Below are 20,131 nucleotides of genomic sequence, written 5' to 3' on the forward strand. Positions count from 1 at the left end.
ATTGCCAGCCCCCTAGTATAATCCAGGAAAAGAAATTTCTCCAGATTTGGGGGGGACAGGGTTAGCGGTCACTTTCAAACCATGATAAATGTGACAATAACATAAAGTAACACAAAGCTTCTGTGACAATGGGCTCCTCTGACTCAAGAATTACACCAAAACTGTAAAATGAGTTGCAGGAAAAGAGCAAAGGATTGTCCTCTGTTCTGTCCTCATACTCCCTCTAGTGTCAAGAACTCCAAGTAAGCTAAGAAAGGACGTGGAGATCACTGGGTCCTGTGCTGTCTCTCTTTGTGTCTCACTCACCTGCTTCAGAAAATACATTGGGATTCCTTCCCATCACCTACCCCAGGAGAAAAGGCCTGGCTCCTGTGAGTGGTCCAGGCTGCGCCTTTTCTCCTTGAAGTCACCAGAGCTAGTCACTGTGCTGGAGGGCCTTTGGCCATCTCATGCAGTTGTGTCCAACCTTAGTCCCCAGACCTCTGGGTCTCAAAAGGAAGAGCACTGGGGTCCTTGAAAGGGTTCTAGAATTTCAAAATGTCTAAAGAAATTGTACCATCACTGGACATAAAACTGGAAACCACCAGGGAAATTGGAAAGTGTCTTCGCCCTCAGCTGAAATTCATCAGCGTGGTATTGGATCAGCACCGCTTACGGCACTCACTCACTGTCTTGAATTAGTTGAATAAAGTAAAATAAACAATGGCTTCCTACATGTGGTTGATAAAGAGTGTAAGATATGTTTAAATTTGGGACTCATAAGGGTAAAAAATAATAATAAAAGTGGTCCTTCACAATGAAAAATCCAGGACCCACTTCTCCACTCCCCTATGGCCTCTGAGGTATGGGTTAACTAGGCTGCGTTGGGACAGGGAGCATTTCTCAGGGCCAGGCCATCTCACCGGATATTTGGAGGAGAAATGATTCATTAGCCTGTACCAGTGAACACCAAGTAGTTATTTTGTGGAAACGCACTCAAACTGGCTTTTATCACTTTGGGCTTGAAAACTAAGTTTCCTGAGTCTACTGTATGAAACCCAAATTTGTTGGTCTTTTCTATTCTCCTTTTCTGATTTCTGTCCTTCAATTCCACCCAGTCTTCCAAATAACTCCGATGTCCCAGTCTATCAGGTCTCCTCATTAAACTATGACTATCTTTGCCCTCGCCTGTGTTGCCCAGAGGTTAGAGCGTCAGCCTGCATACCAAAGGTTCTTGGGTTAGATTCCTGGTCAAGGGTAGGTACCTGGGTTGCAGGTTTGATCCCCAGCCCCAATCGGGGCATGTGAGGAAGGTAACCAATCGATGTGTCTCTTACATCGGTGTTTCTTTCTCTCTATCTCCCCCACTCCCTCCCTTCTACTCTCTCTAAAAATCAATGGAAAAAATATCCTTGGGGGAGGAAAAATCAATGGAAAAAATATCCTTGGGGGAGGAATAACAAAACAGAACAAAAACTATGACTATATTTTTGAACATTTACCCGTTCGTTCAGCATGTATTTACCACAGGCTCATTATAGGCCAGGAATGGTGGTAGGTGCTGGAGAAAACAGTGACAGATGTGTTTTCTACCTTCATGGAGAATACAAACGAGGAGCGCAGACATGGGGAGGTTGGGGTGCTATAGGAGTCCATATCAAAAACATAGAATGTACATGTGGAGAGTAGGTGACCTCCTAAAGAAGTGGCATTTAAACTGAGGTCTGAAGGACAGGAAGGACTTAGCCAGGTTAGAAGGAGGAGAAAGCACTCCAGGTTGAGAGAACACCACGTACAAAGGCCCTGAAGTGGGAAAGAGCATGGAGATTACTAAACCATTCTTGCTCACTCCGTTATCTCTCCTAGATTTCTGCCCTGCAATCTCAACCTAACAGAAACCCTTAAAAACAGGGCTCTAACTTTATCTCTTTTTAAAAAAAATTTATCTTTATTGTTGAAAGTATTACAAATGTCCCCTTTTTTCCATGATCCCCTCCACCCTGTACTACTCCCCATAGGCCTTCACCCCATGTCTGTGTCCATGGGTTATGCATATATGCATATAAATTCTTATGTTAATCTCTCCCCACCCACCCGTTTCCCCTCCGAGATTCATCAGTCTGTTCCATGCTTCTATGTCTCTTGATCTATTTTGTTCATGGGTTTATTTTGTTCATTAGATTCCACATATGAGTAAGATCATGTGATATTTGCCTTTCGATTGGGACATTTAATCCATTTATATTTAAGGTTATTATTGATAGGTACTTATCTGTTGCCATTTTATTTCTTTATGCCTATGTTTCTCATTCTATTTCAACTTCTTATTACAGCAGTCCTTTTAACATTTCTTACAATGCTGGTTTGGTGGTGATAAATTCCTTTAGCCTTTTTTTGTCTGGAAAGCTCTTTATTTCACCATCTATTTTTAATGATAGCCTTGCTGGATAGAGTAGTCTTGGTTTCAGATCCTTGTTTTGCATTACCTTGAATACTTCATGCCATTCCCTTCTGGCCTCTAGAGTTTCTGATGAGAAATCAGCTGACAGCCTTATGGGAGCTCCTTTGTAGGTAATAGCTTGCTTTTCACTTGCTGCCTTTAAGATTCTTTGTCTTGAATTTTTGGCATTTTAATTATGATGTGTCTGGGTGTGGGCCTCTTTGGGTTCTTCTTGCTCCGCTGGAGCCCAAGGTGAATGGCTGCACATGAAACTTTGTGCATTGGCCCTTTAAGAGGGTGCCTGCATTTCCAGCTGTCTCTCCCTGGCAGACAGAAACCCCACAGTTTTTCACAGCCAGATGTTATATGGGTATCTTTCTCACTTCTGGTGCTCTGGGCTGGGAAGCGAGCTTGGAGTTTAGACCCCAGAGTTTTCAGTGGGAACCCCCCACAGCTGAGATATCCCTCCAGACCTTCAGCTACTGCCTGTGGGAGCCCAGCCAGTTCTCTCGCGCCTCTGCACTTACTATCAGTCTCTGTGTGGTCTCCACTTTTTGTCCTTGGTTATGACAAAGGTGCTCCCTAGGTCGTCTTCAGTTGCAGTTGATTATTCAGGGTGGTTTTTCTATATTTTAGTTGTAATTCCAGTTTGGTTCTGGAAGAGTGTCAGTGTAGCTTCTACTCAATCCACTGCCATCTTGAATCTTCCTAACCTTATCTCTTATTGATAACCATGACCCAAAAATATCATTCTTGCCTGAACCACAGTATTTATTTTCCATAATCTTTATATGACACTAATCTATTACTGCCTTGTGTGGAAGCTGTAGGTATATTTGTTCTGTTCTCCCAGTTATATTACAAGTTCTTGAAGAGCAGAAATATTTGCGTATAGGAACAAGTCAAATAGTTATTGGACTGAATTATGTTTCTTTACATTCCTCAGATTAACCTTAAACCTGGCTGGCACTCTGTGAGTTCAACTGAAAGGATGAAAAAAAAATTTAGTCCAGAGTAGGGCAATGGTTGTCAAGAACAATGAGGGGTCTGAGATGTTACCCTATCTACAGACTAACAAGTTAGCCTGTCACAGTTGCATGGTTGTTGGCAGAAGACATGAGAATCCTTGGCCAGAGACAAAGGACATAATTACTCATGGCACAGCAAGCAGCATGAACATCAGCATATTTGTGTTGTTCCCAAGTCCCATGGGGGCAGGAATGTAACTGAGTGTGCAGTGGATTGTATTACCAAGAGAAACCCTGAACTAAGAAAACCCAAATCTTTTATAATAGGCTTGCAGCAGGCATGAGGTTTATTGCTCCAGAGAGAGACACTATGTTTCCCAAGGCTGTTCATTTTACAGGGTGGGGCAAAAGTAGGTTTGGAGTTGTGAGTACGTGAAACACAGAGTTTATTCCTGTATTATTCTTTATTAATTATTGAATTATTTTCCATATACACAACTGTATACCTACTTTTGTCCCACCCTGTACAAACTTCCTTAAAAGAGAGTCCATAACAAAAGGCAGAGAGGGTCTCTGCATGCGAGGTATGAGAGACCCATGGAGAATTATCTCCCAACATTGAGAAAGGTAAACAGGCGTTATTAATAAAAATAGCTACTATTTATTAGGTGTTTATATGTGCCATGTACTGTGCTAAGCATTTTATGTGTATTAGCTCCTTTATTCTCTCAACGCACTTGTAAAAAACATTAACAAACTTACGGAAAATTAGTTTCATAAATTAAGACTTTCAGCATTTGAATAATAGCAACAATGGAGATTTTGGAAGCACACAGAAGCATTAGAGAGGTCTCAGGGAGTGGCTAAATCTATTAGCTCCACTCTCACTCCATCTGCTATCCCTGCTGATGCCTCTCTGTACTTCTCCTGCCCACTGAGCAGGATATGGCTGTCCCAGCTCCTGAGCTCACTTGCTATAGTTCCAGCCAGGTTTAGAAAATGATTAAGAATCCCTGAATCCAAATGCCAGTTCCACGAAAGAGAACATGATTGGTCCAATTTTGGTCACATGACTAATCAACACTGTTGTATTTCTGTTGGGGAGAGAGTTTTACAGCAATATAAATAATAAACAGTATTAATAAATAAAGAGGTACACTTTTCTATTATCATTATTTAATTTAAGGTAAGTAAACATATGATGGTCCTACTTACTGGTCTGTATCTTCCAGGGCCTGTGAACTCCTCCAGAGCAGGGATCATATCATTTAACAGAATTATAATCATATTGGAAATATACATTTGACCCTTGAACAAGACCAGCTTGGATTGCACCGGTCCACTAACACACAGATTTTTTTCAGTAAATACAGTTGGCCCTGGTATCCGTGGGTTTCACACCTGCAGATTCAAACAAGCTTGGACAGAAAACAGTATTTTTGCATTCACAACCACAGTACCCAGTTGCAGATGGAAAATACCATTTTTGGTCTCCAGTTGGTTGAATCTGTGAATGGGAAGGGTCTACTGTAGAGTCAAAGTTATATACGTATTTTTGACTAGGCTGGGGTCAGCACCGCAATCCCCAGCCCCATTGTTCAAGAGTCAACTGTATGTGTGTGTATATGTGATGTGTGTGTGTGTATGTGCATGCAAATTTTCCTGTTGCTAAGAATTAAAAAAAACAAGAACAGTGGTTGCATATTATTCCAACTTTGGACATTTCTGCAAGTTACTGAATCACTCTGTATATTTAGATGATTTCAAGTTTTTCATTATTATAAATAACATTGCAAGGGCTATAAATTTAAAAATTCTTAGCTACAAAAGTGATTATTTTTTCTTAGGATAGATTCTTAGAAATGAAACTTTGGCTATTTACTTTTTAGAGTTTTCATATATATTATTAAATTGATTTCCAAATATGGTGCACTAATTTACACTCCTGCCAGCAGCATGAGTGGCCCTTATACTTCCTCTCCATGAATTATCTGTTAAAGCCCCTGCTGCCAGGAGTCAAGTGTTGTTCTTTTAATGTGCCTCGGTGGGTTGAATGGTGCTTGTTACATAGCTGATGGTCCCGGAGCTTTGAAAACAAATAAGTAGGAAAATCTAGTGGTAACTGTGTGGATACTTGTGAGATTAAGCCACTAAAAACTAACGAGTGTGTACCCTTTTAAGATCTACAAACAATGTATTAGCCCTGCAACTACCGTATGTTGTTATTTTCCGCATTTTACCAAGTGGAGCAAAGTCTGTAGTAACTGAGGCGTGAGATGGCTAAGTAGTGAACATCAAGTCTGCTGCACTAGAAGCAGAGGAATTCTGTTTCTATGTAGACGGACTAAATTAACTAAAGTTCCTCCTCCTGCGCACCAGAGGGCGAAGCTGCCGAATGTAACGCAGCAAGAGTGTGGGCGTCTCTGGACTACATTTCCCAGAAGGCATCTGCGTGAACCCCCAGAATGCTCAGCGGCTGAGAACTTCAGGTCCCAGCTTGCTGTGCGGCTAAACGTGACTCCCACCGACCCGAACGCGCAATGGCTGCTGTTTGCCCAGGGTTATTCTGCTGGTGAACTATACCTCATTGCCGGGAAGCGGGCGCCGGAAGGTTCAAAGACAAGATCCCGCTTTCTCAGGGCGGTAACGGCGTGCAGGGGTGGGGAAGGTGTGGCGGGCGAAGCGGAGCGGCTCTGAACCATGCTAGTGAGTTGTGGGTCCGTCTGTGACGAGGCCCAGCTTTGCGTAACCGCAGGTCGAGCAGGCGCTGCGTGGGGTCGTTGCTACAGGTCGGAAACTACATTTCCCAGCATCCTCGCGGCGCCAGAACTACCTTGCCCGAAAGCCTGAGCGTGATTCGTCCAGCCTTTGGCTTCCTCCCACCGACTGGGAAACTGAGGATATGTGGAGCCGCAATGTCTGGCGGCTCTTGCGCTCCGAGAGTCGCGGGGTCCGCCGGGTTTCAACCCCCCGCGGGCGTTTCTCGCCGGCCTTGCGGAGAGGTGAGAGAACGCCCCGAGTCACCGACGCCCGAGTGCATTCTAGAGAGATCGACGCTGGTGCTGCCCCGAGGCGAGGGTGCCACGCCCTCCTGCCCAGCCCGCGGGGCGCGGGGGACCCTGCTGCGGGGGCTCGCCCCGGGAGGGCCAGGACTGTGAGAGGTCTGAGCGCGAGCTTCTGAAGGCCTGGGGCGCCCTGCTAGCGGCACCACTGGAGTCCCGCTTCTTTCTGAGCTCGTTGCCTTTTTACTGTGAAATGAGGCCGGTGATCCCCGCCCTCTCGTAGATCTCTCAGGTGCAGACTTGGAGAGTCCTGATTTCTTTCGTGGCCTGTTCAACTTTAGACTTATTTCGGTGCTGGCCTCGAGCCCAGGTTGTTGGTAGACTGCAGCTTACGTCAGGTCCGCTGTATTCTCGCTGTAATTTTCATTACTCTGCAGTTAGCACATAGGAGCCATTCAAAAATAAAGCAGAGCGTGAATGCTGGAACCTGCAGGTGTTGAACTAGGTGGCACCCCTGTTAGCAGTGTGCCCTGAAGGACATCTGACCTTACTCTGACAGACGTTTTCAGAATACCCCCCCCGCCCCCCATTTTAAACTCAATTTGTCCACAGAGTGGGCACTGTTCACCTTGAATCTTCAACGCCAGGTGAAATGAGCCAACCAGTACCCACTGCACTTTGTGCTGTTCTTACGCAGTTGTGAGCTGCCAGGGTCCCTCACAGTGCCTCTGGTTATATATTTAGGTGTTGAGCGTGCATACACATTAGATGGCCCTTACAAAATGGAGGTAGCATTTTCTGAACCCTGGGAAATCACCCAACCTCAATCCTATCTGTGCAAATCTTTAGAGATGAACTTGTTCACATATTCAAATGAAAACTATTAAATATTTTCAGACAATGAACTTTGAACTGCATCTAATACTGGAAAATACATCACCATAAGTAAACGGTAACGTTGCAACATATTTGTTGAGTTACCCTCTTGAATCTGACTTACTGGAGAAACCTTAAGTGGCCCCTTACTCTTTTCATCATTTGAAAATGATGGAGTTTATATACAGATTTTTTTTTTTAAATCTGTTTCCTACCTGCTAGTCTATAAAGTCAGTGAAAACATGGTATGTCTGGTTTTGCTCACATCCCCAGTGCCTTAAAAATTGGGAATTTATTGAAACAGGACATCTGTTTTTAAAATGTGAAACTTTTCCTAGGGCTTTTGTGTTAACAGTAAATAGTCCAGCTTTTAAAATAAAATTCATTTATTTAACAATAAAATATTGTAACCCAACTATTTAGCAAGCAGTGTTCTAGGTATTAAAGATATAGTAATGAAAAACAGTCAGTACCTCATGGAGCTTATATTGTGATTCAAAGAGACAAACAGTAAACAAGATAATTTCAGATTAGAACTGAAAACTGGAAAATAAACTGAATATATAAGCGTAGGATACAGAAAGCTACTTTGGATGGGGATATAGGTATAAAAAATTCTTTTAGCACTATAAACAACTTCTGAGCACTGAGGAAAGCTGGGTAGTGTATGTTCTCCAGTAATTAGAGACATGGCAGCGATAGTCAAAACTTTTCATGTATATTACAATTTTAGACTGACCCTTAAACATTTCTGAATACTAAAAGAAGGAAAGAAGACATTTATTGAATATTTGCTAAGCCTAATGATGATAGACACTTTTGGATAAAAGAGGGACTCAAGAGTCAATTATCTTGCCTGAAATTACAGAATTCCTAAGGAGAAGAGCTGGAACTGTATTGTAAATACATGGGGGAAATGCTTTAGAAGCTGAAGTGTGATGCTTCCATTAGTTACTTCAAGAAACAAAAATATTGTCTTCTCTTTTCAGACTTCTTCACCACCACAACCAAGGAAGGACATGATATGAGGCGAGTGGACATAACTCCTTTAGAACAAAGGAAATTAACTTTTGATACCCATGCATTGGTTCAGGACTTGGAAACTCATGGTGAGAAACATGGGTATCTGGAAAGAAGTAAATTAACACCATTCATGACAAATTACCTAGTCAAGACAATATCACTGTTAGGAACGGTTAAGAGTCACTATTTAAGTATAAGTGCCATCCATACAGTGGAATATTTTACAATCATAAAAATGGTATTGCTTGATTATGAGAAATGCTCAAGGTATATAAGTGAAAAAAGCATTATGTAAAATTACATGTATAGAATGATTCCTATTATGTAAAAAAGAAGAAAAACTAGAGTTTCTATGCTGATACTGAAATCCATGTGGAATTACAAGGACAGTGTTTAAGAACAGCAAAAAACAAAATAAAACACAAAAAATGACCAGATACCATGTTATTTAAATTATGTAATATCACATAGGAAAGTTGATTTGAGAATAGGAATCAGACACACATACGGTTTTAGTAAGCAATAAAGAAAGCATTACAAATAGGTAAAGGAAGGAATATTTAATAAGTGAGTTATGGTAACTGACTAGCTAGCCATTGGGAAAAATATGTATCATCCCCTTACTGAAAAATAAATTCTAGATTGACTAAAAGCTAAATGTAAAAAATGAAAGACAAACTATAAAAGAATACTAGAATATAGATTTTTAGAGGATGCAAGACATAAAACTCTGAAGCAGTGAAAGTAAAGACTGACAGATGTGACTACAGAAATATTTAAATCTGTATCTCAAAGGATATCATCCATAAAGTTAAAATTGTCAGCAACAAGCATGACAATGAGCCTACTGCTTTAATATACAAAGAGTTCATATGAATCAATAAGTTCAGCAGTTTTACAGAAAAATGGGCAAAAGCTATAAACAGTTCACAGAAAAATATCAGTAGCCAATAAATATATGTAGATACTTGACCAAGGAAATGCAAATTTTAAGTATAGATTAAAATAACTAATACCTTTTTGAAAATATATATTTTTTTATTTCAGAGAGAGGAAGGGAGAGGAGAGAGATAGAAACATCATTCATGAGAGAGAATCATTGATTGGCTGCCTCCTGCATGCCCCCAACTGGGGATCCATGGAGAGCAACTACCCAGGCATGCGCCTTGAACAGGAATCCAACAATTATACACTCAAAAAAGACACCCTGAAGGAGAACTGACCTGTTCATTACTGTTCTATGCCAGTTTGGGGGTGGTTTGCTATGCTGCAAAATATAACTGGAACAGAGGCCTCCCGCTGTTTACCCTTTATACATTTTCAACTTTAAACCATGTAAATATATTTCCTATTTAAAAAGTAAATAAAACTAAAATTATCTCCAAATGTACAATTAAAAATAAACTAGTAATTTTTAGTGTTGATAAGATTGGGGAAATGGATCAGTGGGAATTAAAATTGTAGAGTGCTTTTAGAGAGTAATATAGCATAAATTGTCAGATTTTTATAGGGAAAGTTATATCAGCTGTTTATTCTGATGAGAATGTGTACTTTTTAAAAAATATAAATACCTATTTGCTGCCTACAGGATTTGACAAAGCACAAGCAGAAACAATTGTATCAGCATTAAGCACTTTATCAAATGTCAGCTTGGATACTATTTATAAGGAGATGGTCACTCAGGCTCAACAGGTAACATCTTCATTTTTATCACTTCTCACAGTTTCATTAGACAGTGTTTTTTATAACTGCCTCCCTGCCCACTGACCACCCAAACATACCTGCATCTTCCTTATTGTCCTCTTTAAAGGGATCAAAAACAAAAAACCCTTTAGTAAAGTCAGTACCTACAGAGATTACAGAGTTAGAATAGTCGTAACAGAATTATGGTTAACAAAGAAAATAAAATTTTGTCAAATCTTTCATTGTGAGATAATTATATATGGATCATGAGACGGTGGTAGATTGTTAATGAAACAACTTTTTCCCTGTTGAAAGCCCACCACAGAAGAGCTAACCCTTCTATATAATAAAAATATTTTACTGCAGTCATGTGTATATTCTGCTTAAATTTCACAAAAACTTAGAAGGCGGGAAGGGACTTGCACGGCTGGGAAGGACTTCACAAATCACCTAAGATGCTTTAATTTGACTGGATATACAAATCCTTCAAGTCAAATAACACCATTTACTAAGAACTTAAGATGTGAGGCACAATGTTGGGGACTTCTCACATATTATTTAACCCCTCTAACAACCTTGAAATGTAGGTAGAATTTTTCTCTTTTGCCACAGAAGAGATGATCAGAGAGGTTGAGTAGTTTGCAAGACTTGTCATTGTGGTGCTATGGACAAAAGCAATGATTTTATATAAAGGATAGAATAAGCTCATTGAGCTTAACTGGAATAATTCCTAGTTTGTCATCATTAATTAATTCAGTGTTTAAGAATCTTCCTAAATTTTAATTTTTCAAATATCAGCTTCCTTCCTTAGATAAATATTTCACAGCCTAGAGAAATTAGGGTTTCTTTTTTATGTAAAATTAGAAGCCCTTGCATAAAATTTCATTACATTAAAGGTCATGAAGGATCAAAAACTTTTTAAAGATTTTTACAATAATTTTCAATTAGACATTTAGAATTAAGAGCTTTGAACCCCTGGATTTAACTTACCTATAAGTTTGTGCATTATTTTAGCTTAATTTATTCAGAATCATAACAGACTATTAAATCCACTAAAGAAAAAGCCAATCATTTAATTTTCCAAAACCTCTGAGCTATCCTGAAAGAGCTAATGGAGCTACTGACATTTTAAATAAAGTAATATGCTCTTAAATCAGGTTTTTAAGTTTACCTGTTATATAATTAATGAGTTAAAACTGGTTTGAGAAATGTTTATGCTGCCAGGACCATTTAATCATATATACAAAATATAGGATTGGATGTAGTAACATGACTACTGAACTTTGGATTTTTTTTTATTACTGGTGTGTGAAATTAAAATCCCATTCCTTCCTTGAGCCTGATCCCCTTGCTGACCCCACCTCTAGGATAGAATGACGCACAAAGATGCCATGAAAGATGGGGCTAAGGCTCAGGGCCATGAGACAAACAAGCTTCATACTTGATCCCTTCAGGAAGGGCCATTCTAAATCAAGTCTGCTCAACCTGAGAATACAGTTATATTCTGAATTCACTTATTGTCTGAATTATATTGATATTCTCTGGTGGCTCCACAATAGTTATAATGGTCACACTTAACAGATTTGACTCCTTGATACTGGATTATTCTTTTCCATTTAAAGTTTTTGCAGCTGGACACCTGTGCTGTGTTGTAGGCCTTTTTGAGTCACAAACTATTTAAAGGAGGAAATGGAGATAACAAGAGGCTATTAGGGCCATGGTACAATTCCTTACCTCAGGTTCAGAATCCACAAGAAATCTATAATTACATTTTCAACTGTTCTCTATGTAGCCTCAGTAATAACATTTTATTAAAGATTTAAATAAAGGTAACAGAGTTAATGTTTTAGAACTCCTTCATCGTGACATTTTGGGGGAATAGGACTAACACAGCCCAGAGAGCCACATCTATATGACTTCTGAGCTAATTCTCATGACTGTTTCAAACAGAACTGCAAAAAAGAAAATGAACCCCCTTCCCCAATAATAAGGATGAAGGTTAGGGAAGGCATAAGACTCAGGGATGCCTGTTGTGCACAGAAAAAAATAATTTTTTACAATAGTATTGATATTTAAGGCAAAACATCTCCACATTTCTTTTCCATGATGTTGCCACCAGGAGTGGGCAAACTTATTTGGATAAAACACAAATTGGCTTAAAGGATTTACAAAAATCAACTATTTAATAGCTGAAAATATTTAATTTTTTTTCCTTTTTCATTTTTATGTCTCTTGCTTTTTCTTTTTTCAGCTGAGAGTACTGAAATGTCATTTAAAAAACCACTAATTATGTTATGCTGACAAGGGGTAGTTATTTAAACCATACTTCTACCTATTTTGTTTTACTACCTGACTTCTGAGTCTTATCCAGTACCCTGGAATTTTCTGATGATAGAAAATCCCTCAAAACTAACACACTAAAAGATAACAAAACCCTTTCCATGTAGCCATTTTAAGAAAAACAATATTTGTTGAGGAACTCTTAGATGTTAAATAAGCATTTTATTGGGATTCTTTTATAAATGTTTCTAAACATTTATTTCTCTTCACTGGGAAATACTTTTTCTTCCTTGAATCTCCTGTTCCTTTTCATTTTGGTATTTCAGACATGTAGGTTTCATATGGTCTGTCACTTTTTTTTACTTAGCCGACATTGTATCTTATAGCATATGAAACTCTGAAGTTTCATGAGACCCCTTCCATAGGTCATGAGGTTATTTTATTTGGTTTTCTAGGAAATAACAGTGCAGCAGCTAATGGCCCATTTGGACTCCATCAGGAAGGACATGGTCATCCTCGAGAAGAGTGAATTTGCGAATCTGAGAGCAGAGAACGAGGTGGCACGAGTTTCAGTCTATTGCTTAAAAATAACTGATTTCCCAAGCAGTCTATTTGGTGAATAATAGGACCAAGTAATAATTTTATGTGGCTACTAAATAATTATTTACGAGTTTTCAAATAAAAATATACTGTATGTTTAACCATGCCTAATCTTTCTATGTATAAAGCATAGTTTCTGGAATACTAAAGAGTAAGAGCTGTATCTTATATGTATAAAAGTCACATAAATATTTGAGCTCTATCTATTATATACAATTTTAGAATAGCTCTAAGTATAACTGAAAGTAATGTGGCATTTTTCGTTTTTTGATCCTGTACTAATTACTTGAGTAATTTAAGAGAAAAATGTTTTTTGTAATTCACTTGTAATTTTGTTATCCATTAGCTTAACTTTTTAAATTTAGAATATCTATTGTTTTAAAAAGTAGAAAACTAAAACACAAATACATTTTCTAATGTTTTCCTAAGATTTACTTTCTAAATATGATAAATTATTCTTTTTTGTCTTTATTTTTAGTCAAATTCTGTATGAGAAATCTATAGATTGTCCAATTTTGGGTAATTTAGGGTTTTAGAGTTTATGAAAAAAACATAATATGGGCTTTTGGTTTAATTCCAATTGTATGTGACCTTTCTTACATCTAGAAAATGAAAAGTGAATTAGAACAAGTTAAGCAGCAATTAATAGTAAGTGAAACTTTCTTCCCATTTCAAAATATTTTATTAATTTCAAAATATTCATTACAAGTTCACTTTTGAAATATTTTTATTTTCTTTAAAGAATGAAACCACTCGTATCAGAGCAGATAATAAACTGGACATCAACTTAGAAAGGAGCAGAGTAACAGATATGGTAATGTGCTTTTAAATGTACTTTCTTGGTTACCTAATGCTTTTTAATCCCTTTTAGGCTTTTTGATTAACCTCCTGATGCATCATATCCTTTAGTTTACAGATCAAGAAAAGAAACTTATGGAAGCAACCACAGAATTTACCAGAAAGGTAAGTTAGTATGTAAAAATGTCTCTTGTATAGCACTCATGCCTTGTGCAACTGCTTTAATGTGTATCATTTTATAAGTTTGGACTTTAAACAGCTAGCCTTATAGAATCCATGATTTCCTCATAGCTTTTATGGTTAACCAGCACTGGGGATAACTGCCACCAGGTGGATGATAGTACCTGAACTGTGACCTCTGAGTCAGAATCAAGCCTTCCAGGTAGCATACTTTTTTTAAACTAAATTATTTTTATATAAAAAAGAATTATTTTTTAAAAGACAAGGATTCATAATTAGTATTTGAGTGTCTAGATTAAATTATTTTTAAATTTTAAAAAATAGTAGTACATACTTAATGAGTGCTTATTATATGTCGATATTGTTCTACTTGATGTACTTCTGTCAATTTATTTAATCCTTTATCAGCCTCTGTGAGGCAGGCAGTCTTATTCCCATTTTACCAATTTAAAAAATGAGGCGCAGAGACATTAAGGTCACACAGCTGGTAAGTGGTAGAGCTGGGATATGAACCTGGGTTTTAAACCCCATAGTCGTTGTTAATGGTTACCTTCTCAGTGACCCTAAACTGCAATCATTAACCTTTGTCGCTTGAGTAAAACCCAGCTTTCTGGCTTAGCCAGTCCTTTTCTTGAGAGTTAAAAGCCATTTGGAGCGCATTCTACTAGAAGAGACAGCACTCTTCCTTGCTTAATGGAAGGGAAAGTCCCATTTGTCCTTCTTGGCATCCTATTCTCTTCTCTTACTTTTTGGCCAAAGGAGATCAAGAAATTTAAAAATTCTCTCACAGCTAATTTCTAGCTCTAAGTACCATTTCCCCTCTCCTATCTCGTAGCTTCTGCACACATAGCAGTCAGTGTTACCCAACAGGCATTTCTGCCATTTCCTTACTGTTGGTGCCAGTTCTCATCATAAACCTGGTTGGGGTTTTTCTCTTGCAAAATACATTTAAATTTTTAACTACCTTATCCTAAGGACTTTCTACACATAAAGTGATAGTTCAGTGACTAAAATTTTTAGTAGAACGTGCCCAGAATGTGGTAATTCTAATAAATGGTCTCCAAATACCAAAGTAGAAGGAATATTTTTTGTCAGATTGTAATGTTCACATAATGGTTTTATTTATTTATTTTAAATATGTCTTTATTGATTTCAGAGAGAGGACAGGAGAGAGATATAAGCATCAATGATGAGATAGTTATTGATTGAATGCCTTCTGCATGCCCCCTACTAGAGACTGAGCCTGAAACCTGGGCATGTGCCCTGACCGGAATTGAACTGTGATCTCCTGGTTCATGGGTCGATGCTCAACCGCTGAGCCATGCCAGCTGGGCCATAATGTTTTTTTTAATATCACACTGCTTTTACTATGTTTCCCCAATTAAAACGTTTGTAATACACGATTCACCCATAAATAAGGTTTTCTAATGTAAATATTTTTGCCAATAATATATAAGGATAAAACTTAATTGTCATTATTCTTATTTACTATAGGATACGAAAACCAGAAGTATTATTTCAGAGACGAGTAATAAAATTGACACTGAAATTGCTTCTTTAAAAACACTAATGGAATCTAACAAGCTTGAGACAATTCGTTATCTTGCAGGTAAGGCTGTGTTTCTCGGAAAAAGGAATTATTGTCCTTTGGTTTTCAGACCTGTCAGCTCCTACCTCCCAAGGCAACCATGGCTGTCACAGAAGAAAAAATAGAGGAGCTATAACAAGTTTTATTTATTCCCTTGCAGTGCATGAAGAATCTAAGTTTGAAAGGTAGTATGTTTAGGATATAAGTTTAACAGGCAACTTTGCAACTTACTAATAGGAAAAAACTTATAGATGCCGAAGAAATATATAAACACAAGTCCAAATGATGCGAAGATGAACTGGATTCTTCAATGAAAAAAATGTTATTTTTATTGCTGTGCTCTTCCATCAGTATTTGAGTGGATTTACAGGGAAACATAACTAAAATATATATAGGCCATTAAAAATCATAGCAAGCAAAGGGGGAAAATATCTCCTACCTTGAATCCAACTGACAGAGGACAGATACTACCCCCAAATTAGATTATTTGTCCCATACTGTGCTCTTCAAGTACCATGGGACCTGAACCAATTATAGGACCCCAAGGAGACAGGAAGAATGCCCTAGTCAAATAGTACTTTTTTCTTTTTCATTCTAAATTGTTCATATAATTCAAAAACAATATAGTAAAAGTGAAAACCTACTCCCTCCTCATAGGCATAGTAGTATATATCTTTCTAGGTATTTTCTTCTTTATATAAGCATTACAATTTTTTAAAACAATAACTAGATCACATTGTACAGACTACAACTTTTTAAAATTTAACCAAATTTCTTGAATATCTTTTCACATCAATAGACATCTGTTTACTAGAAGGCATAGTATTCCATTGTATGAAATTGCCGTAATTTATCCAAACGTCTATTGACATTCTACTACCAGTTTTTCATTATTAAAAACAATGCACCGAACAGCCATATATATGTTTACTTGGATAAACACACACACACACCCCTTTGTGCCTTCATGATAGTATTTCTGTATAAATTGCTTTGCATATCTATACTTTGGGTCAAAAAGATATGCACATTTAAAATTTTTCATATTATTGAACTGTTGTCCAAGACAAAATTGCTGATTTATACCATCAATGGTTTTCTGGGCAGCCGCTAATATTGTTGAAGTGGCAGGAGTGAAGATGGAGCCCCAGCCCTCAGTGATGCACACTCCCTTTATTTTTTCAACTTGAATGGCTCATCTGTCTTTTTAAAATATTGGGCTTCCACCAAAGATTCATTTGAAGAAAGAATTCTAAGGCGAAAACAAGTTTTGAAAACCCCCATTCTAGCAAAGTTTCTGGAACTGGAGATCAATTCAATGGTAATGCTCAGGGGAAATGTCCAAACAGCCCAGTTTGGAATGTGTGTTCCCATTTTTCAAAACAGATTTCAAAGCAACCAGGTTAGGAAGGTTTCTAGGTATTTTCTTCTTTATATAAGCATTACAGTTTTTTAAAATAATAACTAGATCACATTGTACAGACTACAACTTTTTAAAATTTAACCAAATTTCTTGAAGATCTTCAAATTCCACTCAGCTTCCTCTAGTGTTTACCAAAAGAATCAATACCTTAGTTAAGAATAAAATCCTTTTTATACTGTTTGAAGATGGTGATGGTCTCCATAAGGCTTTCATTCAGTAGTGGATATATACAAGGCTGACTCTAATAGACTTAATGGCAGTGGCAAAAGAAATTAGCAAGTCATGGTTTGGAAAAATACCTTTCCCAGGTTATCTTCCTTTTTCCACTGAGGACGTGCGAGCCACGATTCTGAAGGCGTTGTTGTTCCCTGTCCTTATTCTCCAAATGTTTGTTTACTGCCGCAGTTACTGGCAAGCCTTTTAGGAAATCTGAATCCCACACACTCAGCAGGTGGGAAGTTAATGTCACGAGTGCATCCACTAGGTCCTGGAATACCTGAGATTTTGCCAATAAGTCAATAATACTCCGCACATCTGAGAGTCACATATTGAATGCAATCATGAACACAGAAAAAATATTAATAAAGCTCCAGCAGTAAAGGTCCTGTGTTTACCTTAGAGAAGAAATCCTTCTAAAATTGTAAATATTAATCATATTTTTAAATCATGCATCAGTCAAGGCTCTGTGTTTCAAGGATCATACTTCCTATTTGAACCAGTTTAGGTATAAAGGGGAACTTATTGGCTTACATATTGAATTATGGAAGAAGGACAGAGGTATAGCCTCAGCCCAGGGATAATTGGAATCACAGCTTTCTCTGTATCCTGTCTTTGAATATTTGCCTCATTTTTTATACCAGCTTCCTCCACGGATTACAAACATGGCCATCAGTAGCTCCCAGACTCGTATCATTCCAGTTTCACCAACCAAAAAAATTATCCCTTTCCTTGTTCCAATTCAGAAAATCCCAGGGAAGGGATCTGAATGGCCTATCTTGGGTCAGACACCACCCTTTGAACCAGGTCACTGTTGCTAAGAGCGAGAGCTGTAAAATAATGGCAGTTTCCATTTAATCTTTATAGTTAATGTGACAGATTCTGTTCTAGGCAGATAAACAGTGAAATCTAACATAGAGTACTTAAGATGTATCAGGCCCATGCTCACCTGTGCATTACACATCCAAAGGAAGTGCCCTAGACAGGCCATAGAAGATAAACAACAAATTTGAAAGCACTTTGGGGTTGGCACAATGACAGCAATGAGAAGTAACAGTTGACAACAATTGAGAAAAACTTAAATACAGTAACCGTTGTGTTGTGTTTTCTAATAAAGGAATGAAATACCTCCTTCCTCACAATAAAGTGCTCACTAGCAGTCTAAGACAACTTAACCAGCTTTTGGGGTTAGCAAAGAATATACCACCTAGATAGCACTACGTGGCCCAAAAAGTGACAAATTGGGTTGAGTCCTTCAGGTGACAAGGGATAAATAGGATAATAGAGTGTTGCTGTTTTTTAAAAACAACTACTTTGGAGTCAGGAACATGTAGTGTTGAGTCCTGGTTCCACCACTTGGGCTTGTCTCGTCTATACAATGGGACTGATAACACCAACCTCATAGGGTTTTAATTATGGTTACATAAGGTAATGTATGTCATTGCTCAGCACACTGCCTGGCACATGGATGGAAGAATGTATGATTGACCAAGATAAGAAACTTAGCATTATACTTTCTCCTCAAATGTCCTCATTCCCTGTGTGTCTTAGACCTAATCCCATTTCTTAAAATTAAGAAAATGATCATGTCATTAACCAGGTTTCAGTAAGTAGTGGGATAATGTATAATTAAATTTATACATTAAAATCAGGATAGCTTTACTATGACAGATTGTCTCTTGTGTCTTTAGTTGAAGTTTGTCCTTCATTTCAGATTCTCTATTTTAAAAGTCATGGCTGTTTGTGCTCGCTTTGGCAGCACACATACTCAAGTTGGAATGATACAGAGATCAGCATGGCCCCTGTGCAAGGATGACATGCAAATTCGTGAAGCAGTCCTTATTTTTAAAAAAGTCATGGCTGTTTAAAAATTATAAAGAAAATTAAAATCATCCATAATCCTACCAATTAGAAGTAATCATTACTGACATGTTATTGTATTTTATTTAGTCTTTTATTCTATGAGTACATGCCATTTTTAATGGCTGTATAATAGGCCACCCAGTATCATAGATTAGTTCTATTATAATGTAGATTCCAATTTTTCTCTATGTAAATAATGGTGTAATAAATATCTTTGTGTATTGACAAAAAATAAGTCATTGCTGTTTAAACAAACTAGAAACTAGGGAGTCCCTAAAAGCCTCACCCAGATTCAGCTGCTTAAGGAGAACAGGAAGGTTTTCTGTCCAGATGATGTAGCAGAGAGCAGGTGTATATTAACTGGTAAAGGAGTCTGAAATACAGGAAGCTTTTAAGAATTGGTATCAGTCCTACCCTAAAGGATGCCCTTTATCTGAAGCGTAATTTTCTAGGGAATGAAAAACCTAAGTTGCAAAATTGGTTGGATTCCCTGTTTTTTGTTCTTCATTTAAACCGAAGATGACATTATTCTGTTTCTCTCTGCAAAATAATCACAAATGCATGACCTGTAACATGGTTTCTTCTGTTCACAGCCTCGGTGTTTACTTGCCTGGCAATAGCATTAGGATTTTATAGAATCTGGAAATAGCAATGAAACGACTATATGATGCTCCTGCTGCTGCTTCTATTGACTTCTTAAAACACTGCACCAGGATAGATTTCCTTTGGACATTGAAAGTTGAAGCAAAACTTAATACAAGATTATCTGAAGTACATATGGACTAAAAACATGTTTTAGAAGATGTATTTTGTCTTTGTTTTTTATGTCCTTATTATGTTGAAAAGCTGCCATTCAAAACCTGGTTAATTTGAGATAGAAGGGCTTTTTGTTTTTATCCTTTTGATAGTGTATAGAAAGTGAACTAGAATTTTCTTGTGTTTGCTTGAACAGTTGTGTAAATCATAGGATTTCTTTGGTATCTGCTGCTTAAAGTGACTTACCATATAGCTGGAGATTGTTTTGTAATAAACAATTTAAAACAATAAATTTTTAAAAAATTTTATTTTTTATTGTTGACAGTATTACAGATGTCTCCTATTTCCCCTGCCCCACCCCCAACCCCTGCCCCACTCCAGCCTTCACCACACTATTGTCTGTGTCCATGGGCTATGTATATATGCATATAAATTCTTTGGTTAATCTCTTCCCGT

General features: G+C 37.7%; 1 protein-coding gene across 1 annotated transcript; it reads left to right on the forward strand.

Annotated features, from left to right (window-relative positions):
• Nucleotides 1-5,891: 5,891 nt before the first annotated feature.
• CCDC90B (coiled-coil domain containing 90B) lies at nt 5,892-19,983 on the forward strand. The gene is made up of 9 exons (XM_081152730.1): nt 5,892-6,389; nt 8,255-8,374; nt 9,877-9,980; nt 12,707-12,808; nt 13,458-13,499; nt 13,594-13,665; nt 13,761-13,814; nt 15,324-15,438; nt 19,513-19,983. The coding sequence occupies exons 1-9, from the start codon at nt 6,290-6,292 to the stop codon at nt 19,566-19,568; spliced, it is 765 nt and encodes a 254-aa protein (XP_081008856.1). The 5' UTR covers nt 5,892-6,289; the 3' UTR covers nt 19,569-19,983.
• Nucleotides 19,984-20,131: the final 148 nt, after the last annotated feature.

This window comes from Miniopterus schreibersii (genome assembly GCF_964146895.1).
Source record: "Miniopterus schreibersii genome assembly, chromosome: 12".
NCBI classification, from domain to species: domain Eukaryota; kingdom Metazoa; phylum Chordata; class Mammalia; order Chiroptera; family Miniopteridae; genus Miniopterus; species Miniopterus schreibersii.

Excerpts from the sequence above, each read along its gene's own strand:
- CCDC90B (XM_081152730.1), top strand. The coding sequence starts at position 6,290 with ATGTGGAGCCGCAATGTCTGGCGGCTCTTGCGCTCCGAGAGTCGCGGG. Across the intron at positions 13,500-13,593 it reads AAGTTAAGCAGCAATTAATA|AATGAAACCACTCGTATCAG; the intron begins GTAAGTGAAACT and ends TTTTCTTTAAAG. Across the intron at positions 15,439-19,512 it reads GACAATTCGTTATCTTGCAG|CCTCGGTGTTTACTTGCCTG; the intron begins GTAAGGCTGTGT and ends TTCTGTTCACAG.